This window comes from Archocentrus centrarchus, chromosome 3 (genome assembly GCF_007364275.1).
Source record: "Archocentrus centrarchus isolate MPI-CPG fArcCen1 chromosome 3, fArcCen1, whole genome shotgun sequence".
In the NCBI taxonomy this organism is placed as follows: domain Eukaryota; kingdom Metazoa; phylum Chordata; class Actinopteri; order Cichliformes; family Cichlidae; genus Archocentrus; species Archocentrus centrarchus.
In genome coordinates, this window is record NC_044348.1 from 14565153 (window position 1) to 14590091 (window position 24939).

Consider the following 24939-nt stretch of genomic DNA (forward strand, 5'->3'; position numbering starts at 1 on the left):
TTCATCCTCTTCTACATTAATTAATTCATACAAAGTGTTCCATATTTGTAACTTGCTAAGATAAAAATAATAAAAATAAATCATTGCTGCTTTAGCTTTATTAATTCACTCTTTTTATTGTTGGGTATTGGGTTGGGAGGCTTGCTAAGCATGAAATCTGAGGCCCATAAAGGGCCACTGAAAGCTCAGTGAAATCACATGGTAGTAAATTTACAGTTAAGATTTTTTTTAATTATTATTATTTATATTTTATCTGTGCAAAGCTTTAATATCAGATTAAGAGACTTAGATTTGGGTAAAATGTGTTTTTTATACCTCCACTCCCGCTAGGGAGAAGTAAAGTACGTCTCTTGTGGGTCTCAAATGTATCCTGAGGAAGCAAAGAAGAACAACTTCCGCAAATCACAGCGATTACCAGGGGGTGTTGATGTTAGCGCAAATCTAGGTTAGCATTAGCACTGTATACATATGTGCAGTCACTTCTCTAAATGTTGCTATGAATTAAGACCAGACTTCCCTCTTCGATTAACGACGTCTCGGTAGGTAAAACGTATACATTTAACGTTAGGCAGTTACTTTTCTTATCGGTTTCTAATGTTTGAAACACCAATTAACGTTAGCTCAGTTAGCATGAATGTTTACAGAGCTAGTGAAGCTTACTAGTAGGATACGTTAGCTGTTGTTAGCCAAGATAGTTTCCTGGTTAATTTCTGCAAATTTAGGGTTTGTTTAACACAAGTTTTTCTCTCTCTTTCGCCTTTTGGTGGCTTGGTGACATTGAGTTGGTAGTGTTAAAATTTCTGTTATCTAGCTACGTGCTGCTATCTGCAAATAACGCTGCAGAAAACTGGTTTCAGCCGGGGCAGACTGTGCTTCGGGTTGTCTGAAGAGTTCGTGAAGCTGCCATTGATCAGAAACCTGTGCTTATAGCGGCTGTTTGACGGAGAGGTGTCAGACATGTATACCTCGGGGAAATACAGCTCGCGGGGCCCTGCTCTCATCCCGCGGATGAAAACCAAGCACCGCATCTACTACATCATCCTCTTCTCTGTGGTGCTGCTTGGACTGATCGCCACCGGGATGTTTCAGTTTTGGCCCCACTCGATCGAGTCCACAGCTGATTGGACCCTCGATAGGCACAGTGTTCACGACGCACCTCTCATCCGACTGCCCGTCTCCAGTCCCATACCTGAGAGGGGTGACCTCAGCTGTCGCATGCACACCTGCTTTGATGTATACAGGTGTGGCTACAACCCTAAGAATAGAATTAAGGTAACACTATCTGAAAAGAGACTGGAGAGTCAATGGGTTTGCATTTTTGTTAAGTGGAAGTTATGAAAAACTGTTGAAATTGTGTTTTCAGGTTTATATCTACCCGCTGCAGAGGTTTGTGGATGATTTAGGGGTTCCCATCAGCAGCACGGGACTGTCTCGAGAATACAATGACCTGCTCAGCGCCATTTCTGACAGTGACTTTTACACAGATGACGTTACCAGGGCTTGCCTTTTCATCCCATCTATTGATGTACTAAATCAGAATTCCCTTCGTATAAGAGAGACAGCCCAGGCTCTGGCAATGCTACCCAGGTAAATGTCTTCAAGAGAATCAGTTTTAATTTTAATTCAACGCCTAGAAGGAAGTCTGACATGCTTCCTGGCACTTAATTCAACAATTATTTTGAAGTGTTGTCTAAATTAATAGTAATTTAAATGGTGACCAGAACAAAAACACTGCATGTGTAGAATCACAAGTAAAATTTTATTTAAAAAAAAAAAAAAAAAGTTTAAAAATTGCTGACTTTGCCCAAAATAAAGGTCTTAAGAGACCCTTCCCCTCCCAAAGTTATATTTTGTTCTGCTGTAAAATTCTTTCACAGATTTCCGTTAAGGATTATTCAATCACAGTGGGTCTCTCTTATCATCACTCTGATTTTTAATTGGAGTATGTATGTATTGGAGTTTAACTGCTTTGTCAGTTTTTAATCTTGACAAGATCTAAATCTTGACAAGATTTAGATATTGTCTCTTAAATATGTGCTATATGTGTAACCAGCATTTTTGAATTCCAAATAACACATTGATAAATTATTAACTTCTTAAAACCTGAGCTATAATATCTAATGTTTTTTCTTGCCAACAGTGTTTCATACCACTAAAATAAAATGTTGTTATTTTTGCCAGTAATTAGAAAAACTTAAATCTTTCAGTTTTCTGTTCAGATAATCTGCAAATTGAGCAATTGTTACAGCTCTGATTTTGTTTATGTTTTGTTAGATGGGACAAAGGGATGAATCACCTCCTTTTCAACATGTTACCTGGAGGCCCTCCTGACTACAATACTGCCTTGGACGTGCCCAGGGACAGGTAGATAAGATCTTATTCAAATCACAAAAAATTTAAAGATTTTTGTTTTTATGATTTCTCTAAGCAGTCCCCTGAGTGTATGTTAAAAAATTTCAGATAGAAAGCAAAGGAAATAAAAACTTGTGCAGCAATGTATTATCCAACCTTAAGCAGTATTTATCATACACTGTATTGCCAACAATATTTGCTCGTCTGCCTTCACACACATATGAACCTGAGTGGCGTCCCCTTCTTAATTCATAGGGTTTAATATGATTTTGGCCCACTCTTTCCAGCTACAACAGCTTCAACTGTTCTGGGAAGGCTTTCCACAAGGTTTAGAAGTGTGTTTATGGGAATTTCTGACCATTTTACCAGAACCACATTTGTACTTCTGGAACAAATTGGTACAAGAATGGAACTTGTCTAACTGCACAATGCAGTCAGACAAGTACTGTTCTCCTGGCAACCACCAAATGCATCGTATTGCCAGACAGAAGCGTGATTCATCATTCATCACATCTCCACTGCTGTAGAGTCCAGTGGTGGCATGCTTTACACCGCTGCATCCAATCCTTTGTGCTTGGTGATATAAGGCTTGGACACAGCTGTTTGGCCTTGGAAACCCATTCTATGAAGTTCGCTAAGCACTGTTCTTGAGCTAATCTGAAGGCCACATGAAGTTTGGAGGTCTGTAGTGATTGACTCTGTAGAAAGTTGCCGACCTCTGCTCCTTATGTGCCTCAACATCCGCTGACCCCACTTTGTGATTTACATGACCTACCACTTTGTGGCTGAGTTGCTGTCATTCCCGATTGCTTCCACTTTGTTATAATACCAATAATAGTTGACTGTGGAATATCTAGTAGTTTGGAAATTTCATGGCTGGACTTGTTGCACAGGTGGCATCCTAGCACGGTACCACGCTGGAATTCAGAGCTCTTGAGAGCGACCCATTCTTTCACAAATGTTTGTAGAAGCCATCTGCATGCCTGTGTGCTTGATTTTTTTTTTTTTTATACACCTGTGGCCATGGAAGTGATTGGAATGCCTGAATTAAATGATTTGGATGGGCGACTGGATACTTTGAGCAATGTAGTGTAACTGCAGTCACTCACAAAGTGTTAAGCGTGATAATTTGATGAAGATGAAAGAACAACTTACACGAAGGTAAGAACATGTTTTCCAGATGCAGACAGAGTGATTGTTAAGAATGCAAGAGGTTGAGTTTATTACCACACATGTTTGAGACAGCGAACACTATCTTTAGCTGTAAGGAATTTCCTTTCCAGAGTCCATTTGGCCTGGAGCTTCATCAGAACCAGGTGTGCGTGTCAGTATGGTTCCGCTTTATATTGTGTGAGAATAGAGCAGAGTACAAAATCCATATCATCGGGAACTGTTTACCAAGAGAACCACATTAACATTGTTGGTTTAAAAATAAATATATTTAAGGAACATAAATGAGTTTGTGTTTAAATGTGTGTTGAGATTCCTCTTTTCTAGAAGCATTGGTACAATCCAGATCCATTTGTTTCAGAGCGCTGCTGGCTGGAGGTGGTTTCTCGACATGGACCTACAGACAGGGTTATGATGTCAGCATTCCAGTTTACAGCCCCCTTTCTGCAGATGTTGACCTGGCTGAGAGACAGCCTGGGTAAGCACATGTCTGTCTAAATTACAATCATTTCCTAATCTATCTTCTCTGCACTCTACAGCACTCATGTGATGGATTTATGAATAAAATAATGCAATGTTGAATGTCAATACTCCTTAGTCTCAAGTGAGTTACTTACACTTACCAATATAAAACGTGACTCGATAACTGGTTGCGTATTTTTTGTCTCCACCCAGCCCTCGGCGCTACTTTATTCTTTCTTCACAAACTGCTATTCACCGCGAGTACCGAGCCGAACTGGAGCGATTGAAAGAAGAAAATGGAGAAGCGGTGCTTCTTCTGGACAAGTGTAGCAACCTCTCCCAGGGTGCTGCCTCTGCACGAAAACGATGCTACAAAGGGCAGGTGTACGACTACCCACAGATCCTGCAGGTGGGAAACATAAAAACAATCTGCATGAAAGAGTTTTTTTTTTTTTTGTGTTAAATGCGCTAATTGAAAATCGACTCAGTTTACTTGTGTTCAAAATGCAGTTAAAGTTGTTTTCTTTCCCCTGCGATTAATATTTCTCATTATGTCTCTGCAGGAGTCGTCATTCTGTGTGGTTTTGAGGGGGGCACGTTTGGGTCAGGCTGCCCTCAGTGATGTGCTGCAGGCTGGCTGCGTTCCCGTCATTCTAGCTGACTCCTACATTCTGCCGTTCTCTGAAGTACTTGACTGGAAAAGGTCTGCCTACATCTTAGAATAGTGGAAAAATAAGTATATTGTTTGAAAGCCTGTCATTTCAACTTTGCATGTTTAACATTTTTGTGTCTGCACAGGGCATCTGTGGTTATTCCTGAGGAGAAGCTGTCAGAGATGTACACAATCCTAAAGAGTATTCCTCACAGACAGGTTGAAGAAATGCAGAGACAGGTACAAGTCACACTTTTTGACTTCTCTCAGCGAAATTGTACAAAACTAAAGAACTATACATTTGGTGGCAGTTTGAGGACTCAGACTGACACATTGGTCACTGGGTTTATAGCACTTGTGTTTCATGTCTGGGATGAGCCTGTTTTTTAACCAGCCAGCCAACCAACCAATCGAGTTCTTGGAATCCAAAAAAGAGTTTGTCATACTCAAAAGACAGAAATTTGGCTGCCAGTCTCCCTTTTTGTAAGTTTGAATTTCCTCCTTTGCTCAGGCTAGATTTTTAAAAGGTTCTCAGAAAACTTTATGTTGATTCTAGCTTGAATGGAAAGGGCAGAGACGGCTCACTTTCTTTCCATTTGCTGTCTGTATTGAGCCACAATAAACAAAAGTGAAAGCAGCCATGAGAGAAGTTCACCAGTTCAGCTGCTCCTCATTCTCTTGTATCAACTCAAGTCCATTTACCAATTACACTAGCCAAACAGGCATTTTAGGCCATGGGCTTAGAGATGGGCTTGGTGTTGGATTACACCAGACATGTTCAAAAACATGGTTTGCTTGTCAGCTTGCTAGGTTTTTTTGGTGGGGGGTTACTCTGCTGTGGCTATCTCACAGCTAGCGTGGAAGCATACATGTGATATTCTTATTCACTGGTCACAGCAGTATTCCTCTGCCTTCTCTGATGGTGTACAGATGGATTGAACTGGGTGGAACTTGATTTTGTGTGGTACATTTCTCTGGAGAAGTCTTTAATCATTATTTAAAATAATAGTATACCATCACACAGGATGTTTTTTGCACTTAGTCACAGGTCAGACTCCACTAGGAATCACATTGATAATTGCTGGGGAAAAAAAATCACAAATTTCTTTTTATAAGACTTTTTAACCTATGGTAACAAATGCTGAATGACAGAAGACATTTTTAGACAGAATTTTACAATTGTTATGTAAATAGCGAGCATATGAATGTTTGTTAAAGGGCACATTGCTTAATATACAATTATCCTAATCATTCCCGTATAAGAATACTGCACATGGCCCAGGATAAACCATGAAGTGAAGTTCACACTGATGTTTAACCCAGTTTGAAAGGGACCTATTAGGCTCCATATTTTATTGGGGATGCTACTGCAGTTTAGAATAATTTGTTTTCCCATGTGCCGGCCCATGTTACAGCCATTCAGTTAATCTGCTGTCCAAAACCAGACATATTAGTTCCTCCCCCTTTAGAATCACCTTCATTTTAAACCTACTTTCATCTGATTGGCTCCTCCTCCCAAACATGAGGTTTGAAAAGCAGATAAGTGAGATTTCTGCAGTCACAGCCAGAGGTGGTGCACCCCCTCTTGTTGACGTCATACAAAGCTAAGAGCAGTAACAGTCTGAAACCAAGTGACCAGTCTGAAGATAGAGGGGTTCGGGGGTTACTTGAACAAAGACTGACCTCAAGATTTGAAACTTGGGCAGTGTTTAATAAAGCTTCCTCCGTTGTAAATGGAAAACAGAATGGATCCACTTAAATGTTTGAGCTGATGTATTTTGTTAGATTTGCCAGCAGAGGGCTCAGCAACTCTTGATTTCACAGTGCTTTTATCCTGGGTGGTGTGATTTCTACTTAAAAATATAAAAACAGGAATCAATAATGCATACTTATGTCAAAGAAAACAATGAGAAACTTAGGAATAAGTTTGTTTTGGTTTTCTTTTTCAACAAATATTGAGGTTACTCCCTTCAGGAGTCAGAAGTAACTGTCATATTGCATTTAAAAGGTTAAGTGGGTGAGATTGAGCTATTTGATGAGAAAACAAAACCAAGATAAGCTGTGTTTGTTTAATTTGGTCTTATTATAGATGTAGTGAAAGTGCACTAAGCTACTGTTAACTGTTGAGCCTCCATCAGTAGCCAGCAGACTTGGTGGCAGAAGTCATTTTCAAGTTTGAGATGATGTAATTGTATTAAATTAGGTCACATTTAAAAAGGCCACATACTAAACAGCTGTGAGATGTTAACAATGCTTAACTGAGACCACTCCAGATCCAGTGTTTGTGTATTTACTCCCATTGTTTTGTTTGGATCATACCCTCAAAATAGGACACATACACTGCAGATCTTTATTAGATTAGCACAGCCAAATCAATTCTGTTATTAAATTAGAATACATAAGATGGGAGGAGGGAGTGTTTGCCCATGATGGAGTTAAACTTACTCCTCATCTTTTCTTTGAGTATATTTAGTTTGCTGATCCTGCCTGTCTTCCAGCTGTAGTCTCACTGTATACTGGCTGCTGCAGTTTGTTCTCATCCTTACATGCAATCGTCTTCTTACATGCAACCCTTCATGCAGAACTGATCAGTTGGAACCAGGGTTATTATAGTTAACGAAAACGAACGAAATAATGAAAACTGAAATTGAAAAAAACATTGTCGTTAACTGAAATAAATCAAAACTAAAATTAAAAGGAAAAAAACAATAACTAACTAAAACTGAATTGTAAGTTTACAAAACTAAAACTAACTGAAATGATAGATATTGTCATTTTTTTTAAAGTCTTGTGGATTGATGTGAAATCTTTTTTCCTCTCTGAGTTTAAGCTCGGAACGCCATCGGGCAACTGTGTGCGTGCGTGCACGCGCACACCGCGCTGCTCCTCAAAGTAACGGCAGCGGTCTGCAGAGAAAGCAGCAGAGTACCATGTGGAGTTTTTTTTTTACTATGATAGTACAGATCGAAGCGAGTGTCTTGTTGTGGATGATGAAAAATGTGCCGAACATTTCTCAGTCAAGAAAAAAAAACACCAACATCAAAGTCCACCTGAGAAGTGCACAGAAGGCAGCTACGGAAACCGCTCTTATCCTACGAGGTAACCTGGCGTGCACCTCCAGAGAAACGTCGGGTCTACGCAGCCTGCAACGTTGTGATTAATCTGTTTAGTCCTTGTGCGTTTCCGGCTACTTTATCAGTCAGATAATAACAATCAGGATTAATAATCAAAGCATCAATATAAGGACTCACAAATGTCAGCAAATTCCTGGTAGGAGACTGCTGAAACTATCGGAATGGATGTGAGGTAATGAAGAAAGTGAACAAACAGGGACAAATACGTTTGCAGCCAAAAAACTGAGCACAAAGAGCAATGACCAAAAAAACTCCAGCACACAACCACAAGGTAATTAACACACACAATCCAGCTACATACGCATAAATGGGGACATGAGGTCAGCTGTTTCTGTAGGCTACAGAGGCCGCAAAGACCCTGCAAGTCTAATTAGCGAGCATCTAACCAAGCTAGCTCCAAAACAGAAGCAGCATCAGGTGGTGAGAACATCAGGATGCAGCTGGATTTGAGCTTTGACTCCTTCAAAGAGTTTGTTTTTGTCAAACACCACATGTAGGTGTTGTTAATCTACTGCACTGATGCTGAACTTTATTGGGAGTTTATTGTAGAATTTATTGAGTTTTGGAGTTCATATTTTTCTTTGTTCATGTGCGTCCTTAATATTACACACATCTAGCATGTAGTTCTGCTGTCTTCTGAACAGTTGGTTGTTGGATATGTTGCTTTAAAGGGTACCTGATTAAGTATGAAAATACTAAAACTAATACTGAAACTAACTAAAACTAAGCATAAAACCAAAAATAAAAACAAGAAAAACCACTCTGAAAACTAATTAAAACTAACTGAATTAGAGAAAAAAAAGTAAAAACAAACTATAATGTAAAATCTAAAACTATTATAACCCTGGTTGGAACAATGACAGGCTTCACTGGCTTTTTGGTTATTCACGGTAAATTTAGTAGCAGCTTGTTAAAACTTACCAATAGAGTTGCAAATTTGATCTCAGAATGCGATTCCCATTCTCTTTCCTATCTCGTTCCTATAATCCAGGAGTTATCTGAATTTCACAGCTCAAAGTTAAATAAGAGATCCACAGGTGGAACAGAGGAGAACAGGAACCATGGTGTGTGCTTCTGTGTTACACAACAGTGTTTTAGAGCCACACAAGCATGCTGATAAAACTTGAATGGAACCATTTTCTCAATAAACATGATTTAAACAGACTTGCTCTCACTGCTGTTTTTGATTATATCAAACACTAATGACTGCCTATTTCTGTACACAACTCAATGACTGCCAATTCTGGTCTACAGGTTAATTCATTTGTCAGGCACTTGAGAGTTTCCGCTGATTTAAGCAAAGCCATGCAGAATATGGTCAGCTTAACTATTATTGTGCATTACCTTGACATTTTAATGATTCTAAACAACAAAAAAAGCATGAGCTGCTGGGGAGTATTTTAAACCAGCCATTACATCACATTACTGTCATACTTGTTTTTCACGATTTAAAGCAGCTTCATAGTTACAATTTATATTACACCAATCATTTTTTTAAATTGGTGAAATGGTTTTTGTTGCATTTGTGGATTGATTGGGTGGATATATTTGTACTGCTATACATTTTTAATATTTTTTTAAACAGTAGAACAAACAGGGAAGTACAGAAGAAGTATAGACTATGGAGTTACTGCACAGTTATTGCTGCAATTGGAAGATGTAGAAAGGTTTTCTCTTTCCTGCAGTGATGTCTGTTCTTCCCTGCTCATAAAAATTCCTCCAGGCGCTTGGAGAGGGGTGGAGGGGAGTGGAATCGGCCCTCAGGCCAGCACAGTTTGCTTTTTGCCTCCTCCCGCTCGGAAAAGAAACTTTCATCACTGGCTGATTTATAGACCGTTGGGATTCCCCCCTGAGATTAGAAAGTCTTTTTGGATTCTCCTCAGCTCCTCTGTAAAAATATATGCTGTTTCTGTGTTGTTATACATCTCCAATCTTTCATCCCAAGACATCGACATTGGTGATTTAGGCAAATGTTACATGTTTATGTGTTAACAAGCTATATGTTTAACATAGGACATACTCAAGAGGCAGTAATACTCACGGATGCATCCATTAGGAGGGCAAACTCTAAAATATTTACATCCTTCACCCCAACACTATGGGTAATTGAGGTTGGGTGGAGTCATATCAGTATAACATGGAGCTGTCCCTTGAAGTTTAATAACTGCCAGATCTTGAAATCATTTTCATGATTATAGAAATTTAACACATAGATGGCTTCCACGCTTCCAATATTGCCCCCCCCCCCCCCCCCCCAAAAAAAAAAAAGTAAAAGTAAAGAACTGGAATGAATGGTGATTGAGAGCAGTTGGATATTCCAGTGTCCATTGCCATAGCATTAAGATATGGGTTAAGGGTTCACTTATCATAAAGTCAGAGCAGAGATGTGTTGAAGGAAAACAGGCACAGTCAAAAGAGATTTCATAGGGCTTCAAAAGAAGAGTTGTTGAAGGACAAAGAGGCTGGAGAGGGCTGCAAAATGGTCTTCAAAGATGTGGACTGGAGAATCTCTGGATTTTACAGTTATGAAAATACTCATTCTTTTATAAAGGCTGCACTCTGTAGGTTAATATGAGAATAAAAATGCAAAACTGGTTTTGTAAGGCATAATGTCATTTTGTCAGATGAGTGAAATAATAGATTTAGGTTAAAGTTAGTTATTCCAGGTCTACAATTCTGACATGAAAGGAACTTTTTTTTCCCCCGTTTGCACTGACAAGGTATCCTACACCTATTTGCAGCATGTTTTAATAATTACACGATTATGTTTTTTTGTTCAGTGACTTTATGCTTTTCTGTGCTGTTTTTCAGATTTGTGTTTAAAAAAAAAAAAAAAAAAAAATTTGCTGAATATGCATATTGTTGAATATGAATACACTGTTGATCCTAGGCATGTTTTGTTTTTTCTCTTGTCTGTTTCCAGTTTGTGTGGATATGTTTTAAATAGTTGTGCACCATTTGTCTACAGGCACGCTGGTTCTGGGAGGCCTACTTCAGCTCCATGAAGGCTATTGGCTTGACAACACTCCAGATCATCAATGATCGCATCTACCCATATGCTGCACGTACTTACGAGCAGTGGAACCATCCACCTGTGGTGGTATGTAACTGTGTACACTTGACATTGATGTGTTTGTAACTTTTAGTCACTAAGCAGGATTATTATTGTTCCATTATTGTCTTTCAGTTTTGTGCTGTTGCCTTTTTTCTGTTCTTTTGGCGCATACATCTGTCTAACTTATAAAGTCTGGCTCTTATGTGCTGAGCTGCTTGGTTGTATTCGTAGAAGTTTTTTATTGCAGACATCTGAGTGACACCCATCTAGAATGGAGCTTTGGCCATACAGACGCTCACAGTACCACATAAGCTTTCCCAGTCTCCTGTGCCTTGTAAATCAAAGCCTCTGTAGTAGAGTGACAGTAGATGCCTTCCCTCTTTCTGAAACACCACAGATGCAGCGCTTCACAGTTTGGTATACACCCAGATAGCTTTGAGGGAGCCAGTTTGTGTCAGCAGTTCTGCCCTCAGAGGATGCCTCCATTGTGGTGAAAACTAAGTTCCTGTATGTCTGAGTCATTGTGTTTGTAGCGAGAACGCTGGATGTGAAGAATGGTTTGCGCGCGCGCGCGCGTGTGTGTGTGTGTGTGCGCGTGCGCGCATGCACGTGTGTGCTTAGCATCCCTGTGGTTATAAGAGTTTGTGGCTGCCGACATCTTGGCTGGGGCGACCATCTCTCAGGAGTTGTTAATCAGCTCAGTCTGATCTAGAGTCTCCTCTGTCCTCCGCCTGTGGTGTAGAGGCGTGTGCATGTCAGCTTGTGTGTAGATGCATAATAATGCCTTTGGATCTGTCAGATGTCTACAAGTACCACAGTTTAAGTAGAGCCACTAAAATGCCAAGATTAGAGAGGTGGCAGTTGCAATCAGGATGCGTGGATGTAAACGATGAGCACTCTGAGGCGTGTTTTTTGGGTAACTGTCTTTCTAGTTCTGCTCAAGTCTGTTTAGTATTTCATAATTAACTGGTTATGCAGCTGTTCACTCTTAATCATGGCTTCACTCTGAACTGAAAGCTTGTAATCAACAGTTTCACTTGACAGTGGCCTCTTATGTCAAAATGTTTTGTTGTAACATCTAAGCTGCCAATCCAGCCTGTCAGAATTACTCTAGTCTCAAAGTTAGTCCCAACCCGTAGGATGTTAGCCGTGTTGCAGGACATACCTAAAGACGTTCCTGCCTGAAATGGGAGATAAAGCGTTATCTGTATGGATTCTGTGAATGGATGGTGAGGAGAACTAGCACACAGCACTAAATAAATCAGGCAGACATTTTCCCCCGCTCCTCCCCTAGTCTTTTGGTGGTAATTGAAAGCACATTGCCCAGGACTGCTGGTGCCTTTGGAGAGGGGGTTTCAGAATAACGGACAAGCTGCTTTTTGTTTGGTATTTGTAGGTAGGGGGCATACTTGGAAGGTTTTTACATTACAAGAACTGAGGCATCTCAGACTGTAGCATTTGCCAGAGTTTAAAATGTTTTTGTGGTGATTGGGACCTGAGCATAGGAAAGTCATACTGGATCACTAGCTTGTTTAAAAGTTAGAAGAAGAAGAAGAAATCCCTTTATTGGTCCCATGATGGGGAAATTCAGTGTACACTCTGAGTATCTGGACATTACTCCGTTCACTAAACGTAAGCTATGAAAGAAAAGAACTGCTACGAAGTTGAAGTACTGACTTTGAACCACATGTTGAAAGTGTTTAGGCCTTGTCTGCAATGCAATACTAATGTAGTATTTCACATGCTGAAATAGGGTTTTGTTTTTTTGTTTTTTTAAGTTCATACTCAGTAGTATGTGAGGTCCTGTGTGCTATTTTTGGAAGAAAATTTGAGTGTACAATCACTGGATAATACACCTTAAATATCCCACAGTGAAAGGCAGTAGTGACACACATGGCGACAATGCTGGATGGCAATCAAGGCAGCTAACATCTTCAGTTTTTAGTGTTTAAATAGATGGCTTCACTGTCTGTGTTATGTAATGTTTAAACGTGTTAATCATTACTTGGTTGTTATTAAACAAGGTTGGGTTACTGTGGTAATGCATGTCCAGCTGGCAATGTGGCTTGCAGAAACTGACATGAATACACTGAGTAGTGCATCCAAACAGATTCATATGACTTTTTAAATGGTTGCACTAATGTGTAAATAATTGACAAGTCATCACGTTTATGAAAATAAGAAAAATACAATTTTGGGGCCTTTCAGAAAATGGTTGACTTCCTTAGCTGAGAATAAATGTTATAAGTATCTCAAATAATGAAGTGCTACCCTCTAACAGAAATCTTGTGGAAGTTCTCAGACCTTCTGAGAGAAACTGTGGCAGCGGCATAGAGAGAGAGAGACCACCAAATCATGGTTAACCTTGTTCACATACAGTGATAATTGATTTGGCCTATCTTAATTAGTGGACACACATCAGCTGGCTGTTCTTCATTCCTTTTTTTTTTCTTTTCTTGATTATTGTTTGTTTTTATAGCTAATTAATGAGAATGGTAAAAAGATATGTTAGTTAACTAAGTTGAATGTGGGACTCTATATGCATTTTACTGGCAGTATTTAAATCAGGGGTGCCCAAACTCCTGGCCCACGGGCCGCTTCCGGCCCCGTCCCTACTTCCGGCCCCGTCCCTACTTCCGGCCCCGTCCCTACTTCCGGTCCGCAAATTGATGTCAAAAATAACATACAATTCGGCCCTTTAAGTTACTTTTTTGACATTTCGCTTAACCCTCTCAATTGGAGGGGAAGGCGAAATGTCAAAAAAGTATCTTAAAGGGCCGAATTGTATGTTATTTTTGACATCAATTTGCGGGCTGGAAGTAGGGGGTGGGGCTGGAAGCGGCCGCAGGCCGAGTTTGGGCAAGCCTGATTTAAATGGGTAAAATAGACAGATAAAGACATTCTGAATAATAAGCAGTACTTAATTTTGTCTTTGCTCTGATTCCTGTACCTTTTGATATTTCAGATTAGTGAATAACCACATAAGCAGTTCAAAGAGCCAAATAAAATTCTTCTTTTCAGTTTAGATGTTAAGTTTAAAAAAACAAAATAACTCCTACACATCTGATGGTTGATATTTGAGCTGTGGCTTTCTTTTTATCTATTCTATTCTATTTGACAAATGACTTAAGTGGTCTCAGCGTCTTTTAGTCTGTTTTCGTGCATCTGTGCTGTGTATTTGTGTGTGTTTAATTGTTTCCCCCTCTTTTTATTTGACAATGTGATAACGACCACAAGGAATTTTCCACTTGCTAGTAAAGTGTTTTCTTTTATTATGATGGAGTGACTGGTGTTGTGTAAAAGGCATTGACCGTGTCTCTTGTGACAGACTTGTGTTGATGCTGTGGAAGCAGCCACATAATCACACTGTGGCCACCTGGGACCAGAGAAGAAACAGGGTTTATATGTACTTCAGTCAGACCACAGATTTGCTGTTAGATGTGCTCTCTTTGCCCTGCTCAAACAGGGTGGAACATTTTTGGAGCGTTTGAAGAAGTTTATCAAGGGTTCCCTGATGCTCTATTTGCTAGTGTTAGAGTAGCACATGCTTGTTAAGTGAAAGACATGGTTTGGTTTTATTTCCCTTATAAAAACAACCTTAGGAACACAATTTGTTCAAAATGAGCGTATATTTAAAAGAAAAATGACACTCCATGTATTGTTCTTGTATGTTTATGAATGGGGGAAAGGTTTTGAATGCTAAGAATTGTATTCTGTTTTTATTCATCATACACATCAGTTTTTTTGTTGTTGTTTTTTAAGTGAATTTATGTGAGCATTTTTTGATCTAACCAGTGTGACTTGCAGGCTTTACATCCAGGATTTGAAGGGGAGGAATGGAAAAAAAAAAGTTTTAAATTGAGTTTAGACGGCCACAAGTCACAATCTGGCAAGCTCAACTTTTTCACTGTTCCCCACATCACGTCCCCAATCCCCTACCAGCCCATTTTCCCCTGTTTCCTAGATTAGTCCAACTTGTCACAATAGCATCATAAGATCATTAGGCATGAGAGGATGGACACCTTTCTTGTCCTTCTGTGCTTCTGCTTCTGTAGGGTTTCCTTGGCACTCACACTCTCACTGGAAGCTTTTGGCTTTAAGTGCTCAGCCTGTGTTAGGTCCTGAGAGACACTGTTGGACGATTCCTGCTCCATTATAAAAAGTGACCTCACTCACCACTAAAGCACTGTTATAGTGCATTCAATCATGGAAACCATGACAGGCCAGTTTGACACAAAATTAATGAGAGTAGCTTGACAGTGGCTTTGCTTGGAAATAAAAGAGTTGAATGATAAAGAATTGAAAACGATGCTCCAGGCCTCAACAGATTATGTCTTCTTTGTCTCCTTTCCTGTTCAGAAGTGTTCCAGTGTAAACAGCCCCCTGTTCTTGCCACTCATCCCACCAAGGACTCCTGGATTTACAGCTGTGGTGCTAACCTACGATCGTGTTGAGAGTCTTTTCCGGGTCATCACAGAAATCTCCAAGGTGCCTAGCTTAGCTAAGCTACTGGTGGTGTGGAATAATCAGAACAAGAGTCCTCCTGAGGGTGAGTGGAAAGCGTTCTCATTAGAAATAAGTTCATGAGATTTTTCAGAATCTTATATCCACTCTCAAGCTTACTGGGTCAAACCAAGCTAGCTAGATGCTAAGAAGCAATCTTGTAGAAGAGTCTGTGATTTGTATTGTTAAATTGTTTTTTTTTTGTTCAATTTCTAAATGTTTGTAACATTTAGTGCAGCCTCACTAGCTTAAGTAAGTTACTCATCTGGTATTTTTACCTTAAATTACCAGTATAGCCTCAACAACCTGCAACCTTATTTCTAACACTGAGTGTTAAGTGAGTTATTTTATTACTGTCTGCTTTCTATCATGATAACTGCCAGGAGAGAGTAAATATTGTCAGACACTGACAAGTGCAGCTAAGTTGGTGACATGATCTAGGAACTACACGAGTGGTTCTAGTTTTCCTTTACCCCTTTTTTGTCGATACTATACTGGTAAGGCCCCAGTTACCCAGGCCTAGAGACCAGTTGGCGACTGCTGTTGCTGGGTGAAATTGTTCTTAACCCTTTAACTCCAGGAGATCGCCGCTAAAGCGCCAGTTTCAAAGGAACTTTGATCACCTGGCTTTTTACCGTAACTCAGCGACCGTTTGTCCTATCCGAAAAATTCAAGCGGTTCCCGAAAGCCCAAAATTGCACTTCACAGCCATATAGGGGTTTTACAGTATTTGTTTCCAGAAGTCCACAAAAAGTGGCACTTTTGAAGTACGTTGTGCCATGGCTGATGCATTCGGAGTTAAAGGGGTAAGCGGTGCTACACCAAATATCACCTTATGATTGCTTTCGTCACTAGCACATTAATGGTTCGATCCCTTGCTGCTCCAGTCTGCATGCCAGAGCATCCTTGGGCAAGCTACTGAACCCCAAGTTGCTCTCCGATGTCTCCATTCGAGTGTGAATGTGTGTGAAATTTTAGATAGAAATCACTTAAGTATAGAAATAAGTGGTTGTATGAATGTGTATGAATGAGGAATGTTGTATACAGCACTTTAGTGTTCAAAGTAGGGTAGAAAAAGCACTATATAAGAACCGGTCCATTTACCAGAATTTAACTTAGTCTGCCTTTCTCTCAGACAGTTTATCACTATTGCATAGTTCTTCACAGATTTTTAATAGTGGTTATTTATGGCACTCTAATTATTTGCCCTTATTAGGCAGTTAAGTATAAAATGGTTATTTCCTCATCCCACTGACGGCGTAATTCAGATGAAGGCCATTTTATACCAAGAATTCAGTCTGTCCTGCTGTTGTAAGAGTTGGCTAATGTACTCAAGTAGTGAATGACTTTGAAGTGCTCCCTCATGGCTGTTGGTTACCTTTTCATTAGAGGTATCAGCGGCGCCTGGCTGGATGGAGCTTTGTGTCCCATTAGACTTAACGAGGGGCCATTGATGTGTCAGACTTAAGGGGCACAGGCCAATATGAAGGCAGATTTCTTCCCCATTCACACCTAGCCTAGATTTGATGTGTTTACAGCTTCACTTTTTTGCTTTTTTTTTTTTTTTTCCTGAGAAGGTGCTGACTTAATCTTTTAATACAATATAGCATTATTTCTATTTTAGCAGCAATTTATTTTATAGACAATAATTCCTTCACTTTTGTCAGTTTCCAACCTCGGGGGGGGGGGGACAGATGACAGCTACATGGAGAGTGTGAAAGAAGAAACCCAGGGCATTTAACATGGCTTATTTTTGACAATAGCTTTTGACAGGAGACCTCAGACGTGGTTAGGAGGACCTGGAGCTCCTCTCATAGGCTGCCAGGCCTCAGTTACAACATTAATGGGGAAACACATTCTGTGTGATCTGTCTGTGCCATAGTCCGTGCCATGGACACTGCCCAAGATCTTTGAAATGCTCCCCTGTTGGTCTGCCTCCTGAAGAATCGTAGTGTGGTTAGATTTGCATGTGCTTGAGGTTAGTGTAGCGATACGAGTCACTGAGTGAAGTTAAGCTCCCAGAGCACAATTTTTCCGCTTCCAGTAAAGATTTCAAAACCTCTTTTAGCAATAAATGACGTCATAATTCTTCACCCGTTTTCGCACACTGATTATCATTTTCAACCCCCCAAAAGTATAATTATAGTATGTCTTCCACACAGATTTTATTGGCAGTTAATTTAATTATTTAATTACCCCAAAATAACCAACTCATTATGCACAAATTCAGCAATTGTTAACTTTTAAAGTGCTCATACCAGCAAATTTTAGCCACTTTGCTTGATAAATATTTCAGTTGTTATTTCCTTGTCTTTCTGTTTAAAAGTATCAGTGTGTGTGTGTGTGTGTGTGTGTGTGTGTGTGTGTGTGTGTGTGTGTGTGTCCCACTTGACAGAATCTCTTTGGCCAAAGATCAGTGTCCCGCTCAAAGTTGTGCGAACCAAAGAGAATAAATTGAGCAAACCGTTTCTTCCCCTATGATGAGATTGAGACCGAAGCTGTGCTAGCCATTGATGATGACATCATCATGCTGACATCTGATGAACTGCAGTTTGGCTACGAGGTGAGGAATAACGAAAGAAGAACTTAACCTTGGCCATACTTTCCAATCATCTCCCTGATGGCAGGTATTGCAGGGAAACACTTCAAGTTGATCCCAGAGTTTAAAGTCATTCAGGGAGATTACAGTGTCATTCTCCAGTGGTCGAGGATTTGACTGCCTGTTTAATGTGTTTGATGTATGAAGAACGATGACAGGTCTGGAGATGATGCGTTCCATACTTGCATACCTGTCAAGCTCTTTTTAGTCAGGCACACTCACCTGAATCCATTTAAAAACCATTTAATAAAATTATGCTCAGTTAAAGGGTAATTACACTGAATTACAGGCAGTATAGAGGAGTTGTTTCTCTGTTGGTGACGCTGCTTTCAGTAGAAGGTCAGATTGACTGCTGGTGCTGAGCCAGCAGCCTGTTGAAACATTCAGCTTGCTATGAAGCCATTTCTGCCTTTGAGTAGTGATTTTTGGAAAAGCATCACACGCTAATATTTGGATGTGTAAGATTAAAACTTTCATTTTGAACTTTGTTCTGAATATTTAATCTTTTAATGTAAGCCCTTAATTCTCTTCTTGGTTCACTTTAGCTGAATGCTAGAGAATCTGTATTCTGTCTTGCTCTTTCTAGGTTTGGAGGGAGTTTCCAGACAGGCTGGTGGGCTACCCAGGGCGGCTGCACCGCTGGGACCATGAGATGGGAAAGTGGAAGTATGAGTCGGAGTGGACCAATGAAGTCTCCATGGTTCTAACTGGAGCTGCCTTTTACCACAAGGTGATTTGAGACAGGCTGGATGAAAACAAGTTGAGCTTTTCTTTAGCCATTTCTATAAAAGTTTCTCTCATTCGTGTTTTCCTCTTTTATTGAGCACCTTTTGTGAACCAGCCAACATTTCAACTTGTTTAAGAGTCGATATTATATAACCGCTGAGTAAAGGTCTGGGTAATTTCTGTGGGAATAAAATAAAGTACAGAGTCTGGGCAGCAAATCTGCAAATCGTCTTTGAATTTTGTGCCCTAGTGGTCCCAGCTTCATGCCCAGCAATATTAGGTTTTTGTGTTACTGCCAGTATTTTTGACACTAGTTATTTTTTTCAGTCAAAATGGGTGAAACTTATTCTAGATCAGCTGCTGGCATCAGCAGTACATGGATGGAAAAGAAGTATTAGAGCTACTGACAGTAAAAGTGAAGGATTATTATTGCTTAGCACTAATACATAAAGTTTTTGGAAAAGAAATTGTGTTTTGAGATTAAAGAAATTTTTAAGAACAAAAAAATCCACCTACCTACTGTTGATTCGCTATGTTAAACTATCAGCTTTTTCTTTCTTTCTTTCTTTTCCAGTACTTCAACTATTTGTACACATATAAGATGCCAGGAGACATCAAGAACTGGGTGGATGCTCATATGAACTGTGAAGATATTGCAATGAATTTCCTGGTGGCTAACATCACAGGCAAAGCCCCCATAAAGGTACGTTCAAGGCTTTAGCTGGTCTGGGTGTTTAAAGTTTGCAGGGGGAGCCTGTAGCCTGACACAGCAGACCAGCATCTCTGGGTCTGATCAGCTCTCACCCTTCAACATCACAGCATCCCCTCCCCCCCTCCCCCCCCCCCCCCCCCCCCCCCCCCCCCCCCCCCCCCCCTCTCCATCACCCTGACTGTGCCCAGGTGCAGGGGCCCTGAGCTAAAGCTCGACCTTAACCTCCCTTATCTGGGAGTCACTCACTGACACTCCCCCTTTGAGTGTGTTTTTCTAAGCTCACTAGGGCTTATGCACACCCTGCTGTCAAATCACAGGCTGCACACTTTCCTACACCTGCATTCCTGGTCCTACCTCCCACCATATCTCCAACAGGTTCCTTCACTCACCCTCTTTGGCCAACCATGTTGGTCTTCCTCTTTCTTGTACACACGCACTGGGCTGCAGCTGTCGATTATTTTACTAATCGAGTATTCCAGTGATTAATTGAGTACTCGGATAAAAGAATACTTGTTTTATTAATAAGAATTAATAAATATTCAAGAGAGAAAAACACAGGCCTTTTACAGAGAAATGCTCACTAGTTTCCATTTTAGAAATTGCAGTGTTTTCAGTAGTTTAACTGCATACGTCTGCCAAAAAAACAGCTAAACCTTTTCATTGCATTGACACTCCATACTAAAATCATATTTTTAAAGAACATTTTGTTAAATGCAAAAATAAATAATCACAAGTACAGTAATGTCAAATAAAATTTACATATAATCTAAACTAAGGCATAAAATAAAAATAGGCTTTACTTTGTTTTCTTGGAACGAGTTCTTAAATTAGTAGGAGGATTAAAAAAAAAAAAAAAAAGGTCTTACAGTATTTTATCTCCCAAATGAGGTAGATTTGATGTATGTTCATGTGTTTTTGCATGTGTGTATTTTTAACTAAATCTGAAAAATAATGCTACTAAAGCCTTAAAGTAAATATGTCTAGTACACCCCTGCTTGCTGGAATCACTGTGGTAGAAAGTGGTATGGCTGCCAACAGCCTTCAACAGGCTGCTGAATCTAAACATATCAGACTGAGTTAACAGTTCATCTGCATACATACACTTTTATTTTAACTTCTGTAGCTTTGTTGTAGATTTTTCGCTGTGTAAAACAAACAGCGGTGAATGTGAGCAGCTACAAAATTGTATGAGGGGCCATTAGGGACATTATTCCTGAAATGCTTTCAGCATTGTGTGTGAGTGCGTTTACAGTAACAAGCGCTGCTGTTTTGGATGCTAAAAAAATTGTTTTTTTTTCACTTGACCTGAGCTCGCAGTCTTTTTGCTCTTTGCAGTGTGTGGAGACAGACTCAGGCTCCATTTTAAACTACTTACATAGTGACAACTAATTGCTACAGAGTCATGGATTAAACTAAGCATCAAAATAAAAATTTATATTTAATTTTTTTTTTTATAATCATGTTATTTGAGTTGCAGTCCTACACACATACATGTTTCACGTGTTCAGAGCCTGTTGACAAAAGTCAGAGTAAGAAAACGAACAATTAAAATGTAATTCCTCGTGCTGTCTGTAAGAAAACGTTTTCATTGGATGACACTGACTTAATTAATTTGACCAAACAGCTTCTGCCTGGGACTGGCTGAGGTTTAACAAACTGTTGGAGTGAGCAAATATTACTGATGTGACTTTGTTGTGCTTCTGTTTAGGTGACCCCAAGGAAAAAGTTCAAGTGCCCTGAATGTACTGCCATTGATGGACTGTCACTGGATCAGACACACATGGTGGAGAGGTATGGCTGTTTTTGAAATTATGAAATGCTGAAATGTTCCTAAATGTCTCACCATCCATCAGGTCATTTTAGTTTGGCATTGTTTCAGAATATCAGTAGTAGAATATGTTTCTTGTTGCTCATTACATTTCTGGGGTAGTCCCTTTTGGTCACTACAAGGGAATATTTTCACATTTGATATTAAAAAAAAAAAAAAAAACCTGAACTCTGAGATGAACTCGTTAGAATTTGAGGGTCAAGGCTTCTTTGACCCCAGAATACTGAAGAATTCATACCTATCTTATGACAAAAGTATAAAGTGAAGACATGCTGACCTTTTCTGTCTAACAGGTCAAAGTAAACTGCAGCTTGACTGGTGCATTACTGCACAGCAGCAGTTGTTTCTCTTGAATTTGGGGACTCCAATGCTTATTCAGGATTTGCGTGTTTAGATTTTTTCACCACTTTTATATTCACTTCTTTTGCAAGAAGAGTTATCTCCATATTTTGTTCAACCTTGTTTACAGGATACTGAGATTAATAGTGTAACGTCACAGTTGGATAAAAGAAAGCAAATGGTGTCATAAGATACTGATATTTAAAACACTTTTTTAAAAAAAAAAGCACTTTTAAAATGCTGCAGTGAAAGTCACACTGTAAACTGGCTGGTTACTTCTTAGATTATATACAGTCATTCCCAGATCAGTGATTCTACATGTGCAATACTGTGCAAAAGTCTAATTTTCCCTCATTTCTTTATATTTTGGGTGCAGTAATTTATTGAAACATACATGGAAATATGGTATATAGGGCAAGGTTGCACAATTTTAATGAGCTTGAAACTTAGTAAATAGTCTTTAAGTGGTCTCCAGTAGTTTTCCAGGCTTCTTGGAAGACATTCCAAAGCTCTTCTTTGGATGTTGGCTGCCTTTTGTTGCTGGGGAGGCCAATCCATGACTTTGCATTTTGTGCTTTTCAAGCACAAAATACTTACTGCATTGGTGGTGTGTTTAGGATCACTGTCAAGCTGAAAAATAAAGCTGTTGCCTGTCAGATGCTTTCCAGATTATTTGCGTAGTGGATCAAAATCTGATGGTACTTTTCTGCGTTTGTACTTCCATTAATTTTGACAAGATTCCCAACATAAACTGGCTGAAATGCAGCCCCAAACATGACAGAGCCTCCACCTTGTTTTATAGATGACTGGAGACACTCAGTGTTGTACGTTTCTCCTGACCTCCAGACATACTGACTATTTCATTCAAAAATTTCAAAAAAAAAAAAAAGTTTCAAATATGGATTCATCGCTCTGTAAAACACTGATTTTCAATCAAGTTGTTGTGTAATGTGGCATACCTCAGCCTTTTGGTTTCTTAACAGCCACCCTTCCACTGAGACCCTCTCTGCTGAGGCTTCAGTGATCAGTAGATAGAGGAACTGAAGGGTCAGATACATCTTTCAGGTCCTTTGTCAGGTGTTTGCTGATTTTTTGTTTTTGTTTTTTTTCCTCCCCTGTTTCTTAAAACATCTGGTTTAGATAGTTTGAGAAAAAAAAAAAAAAAAGCCTGTCTCTTGTCCGGTGTCCTCAAACCTTCTGAGGACACATGGCACACCATGCTGAGATATGCCAAGTTTTCAGGTTTTTGGGAATCACCTTGTTGGTGCAAAAATACTATTTTATGCCTGTCAAACTGTTATTTTTGGAAAAACATTTTTGTAGATTCATCTAATGAAATTGGAACAAATGACGACCGGCTGCTAGTAAATTGGTTCTTTGCTAAGTTTTCTGTTATGTGTGGGTTCATACCTTGTATTAGGTGCCTTGTTGTGCTTAAATTAATTAGCATCAGTGTTAAATGGCTTACCAAACAAAAAACATTTTCTCTGAAAATGACTGGGTACAAGGACTAAAAATATGTGAAAAAGCAGCCAATGTCCAAAGAAAAACTTTGAAAGACCTTCAGAAAGCCTGGAGAACTACTGCTCAGACCACTTCAAATATTAAAAGAAAGTCTGACTCCTTGGAAACAAAATGACGTGTGGCTTTTTGCACAGTACTGTGAGTAAAAGGAGAGGCAAACCTATAAAATGTGACCTCAGTATATGTATAGTTATACTCAAAATTGACTATAATGAGGTCAGATGTTAGATGAATGCATGTTTTGATCATGCTTTTAAAGTAAGTTTCTCCTGCTCCGTAGATCTGAGTGCATCAACAAGTTTGCCTCCGTTTTTGGGACGATGCCTCTGAAGGTGGTGGAACACCGTGCAGATCCGGTGCTCTATAAAGATGACTTTCCAGAGAAGCTAAAGAGCTTCCCCAACATCGGCAGCCTCTGACCAGCCAGCAAAGGATGTTTGGGCCTCCTCAGAGCCTCAGCACTTACAGACACGCAACCAACATTGTCTTCTGTTGTCAAGACTTCAGTATTCAGACTGAAGTGGCACAAGCTTGTGTGCCCTCTCAGTTTAAGTGACTTTTGATTTCACATTGAATTGAATGACATCAGACTAATGTCTTAAATCAGTTTGTTTTTTGGGATTAAAGTAAAAGTTATTGTACAACATTTACCAAGCATTTACTGCTGCCGAGGGTCACCCTGAGTCTGACATTTGACGGACAGGCCGACTGATTGCAGGTTTTTGGTCCCTCACTGTTACTGTTTTGGAGCTGGATGCTTTGGGCTCCAGCTACTCTAGAATCAGTGTATACAGTGTATATATTTGTATTTTGCAGCAGTGCTGTATAATTTATGATTCTCCAACTCGAACTTTCTTTTCTTGTTTTTCCTTCTTTCTAAAAGCTGCCATGGGACACTGTTTTAGCTGTACAATATGAAAAGAGTAATAAATGTTGATGTTAACATTATATATAACAAAATGATTAAATGACATATCTGCATACACTTTATTCATGATATACACTGCTTTACACAATCACAGTGGACCATTCTGCAAAGCTGGCACCGTAAATCTAAACTTTAGAGTGACTGATTTTTAAAAAAAAGGGTGATGTCGGGCTACTGGAGCATTTCACTGTAACTGTAATTTTACACCAACTGAGCAAGCCTTTCATTGTATTTATATATAGAAATGTAAGAAAAATTGTGACGCTTATCGAAGCATCCAAGGCATTTCATGAGTTGTGTATTGAGCACTACATTAGCACAGAAGACACTGTTTGTACTGGTTCACAAATCCACATTTTTTCCAAATGGATGTGTGTAAACTGTTTATTTTTTATTTGCTCATCTAACCTGTTGTGTACGTTTCTGTTTTTGACCTTTTTGTCACTACTTGCTCCAGTTAGATTATTAAGGCTGTAAATCTGAGAGCAGTGCAGTCTTTTAAGATTTTTTTTTTTTAATTCCTTATTGATTTCACAAGGTCAGTGAAATTGTTTTACATTTTTGACTGTTTATGCGTCTAACTGTATATATGACTTTGTAATACATTATAAGTAAAGACCTGCACAACCACCTATCACAGCATTTCTTTTTCTCAATGTGTGAGTGAGGTGGGGAGGAAGATGAGGTAAGGCGCTTTCCTTTCTAACGTCTGCCTCTAGTTTTAATGTGTGACTGTCCAGATCAGACCCTCCGTGACACGACCGATCCACTGTTCCCTCCAGGCTGTCACCTGTTGTTAATATAGCTGCCTAATCCATCCTGTTCAATGTCAGCAGTTCAAAAGGGTGCAGTTCGTATTTTTGTCAGCTTCAATTAGCGTGATAGTCTTGCGGGTTGTGCGATCTCATTTCAGCACTTGTGTCCCTTCAAAGGGCCTGAAATGCACGGGGATTTC

At 39.6% G+C, this 24939-nt stretch overlaps 1 protein-coding gene across 1 annotated transcript; it reads left to right on the forward strand.

Annotated features, from left to right (window-relative positions):
• Window positions 1-365: 365 nt before the first annotated feature.
• On the forward strand, window positions 366-24618 carry ext2 (exostosin glycosyltransferase 2). Its single transcript, XM_030725465.1, is given in 16 exon segments — window positions 366-539; window positions 931-1272; window positions 1364-1587; window positions 2275-2364; window positions 3884-4000; window positions 4198-4393; window positions 4548-4687; window positions 4783-4876; window positions 10739-10870; window positions 15185-15374; window positions 17724-17788; window positions 17790-17891; window positions 18514-18657; window positions 19228-19356; window positions 21074-21156; window positions 23337-24618. Coding segments are annotated over 15 exon segments (2160 nt in total). The 5' UTR covers window positions 366-539; window positions 931-957; the 3' UTR covers window positions 23476-24618.
• The last annotated feature ends 321 nt before the right edge of the window (window positions 24619-24939 follow it).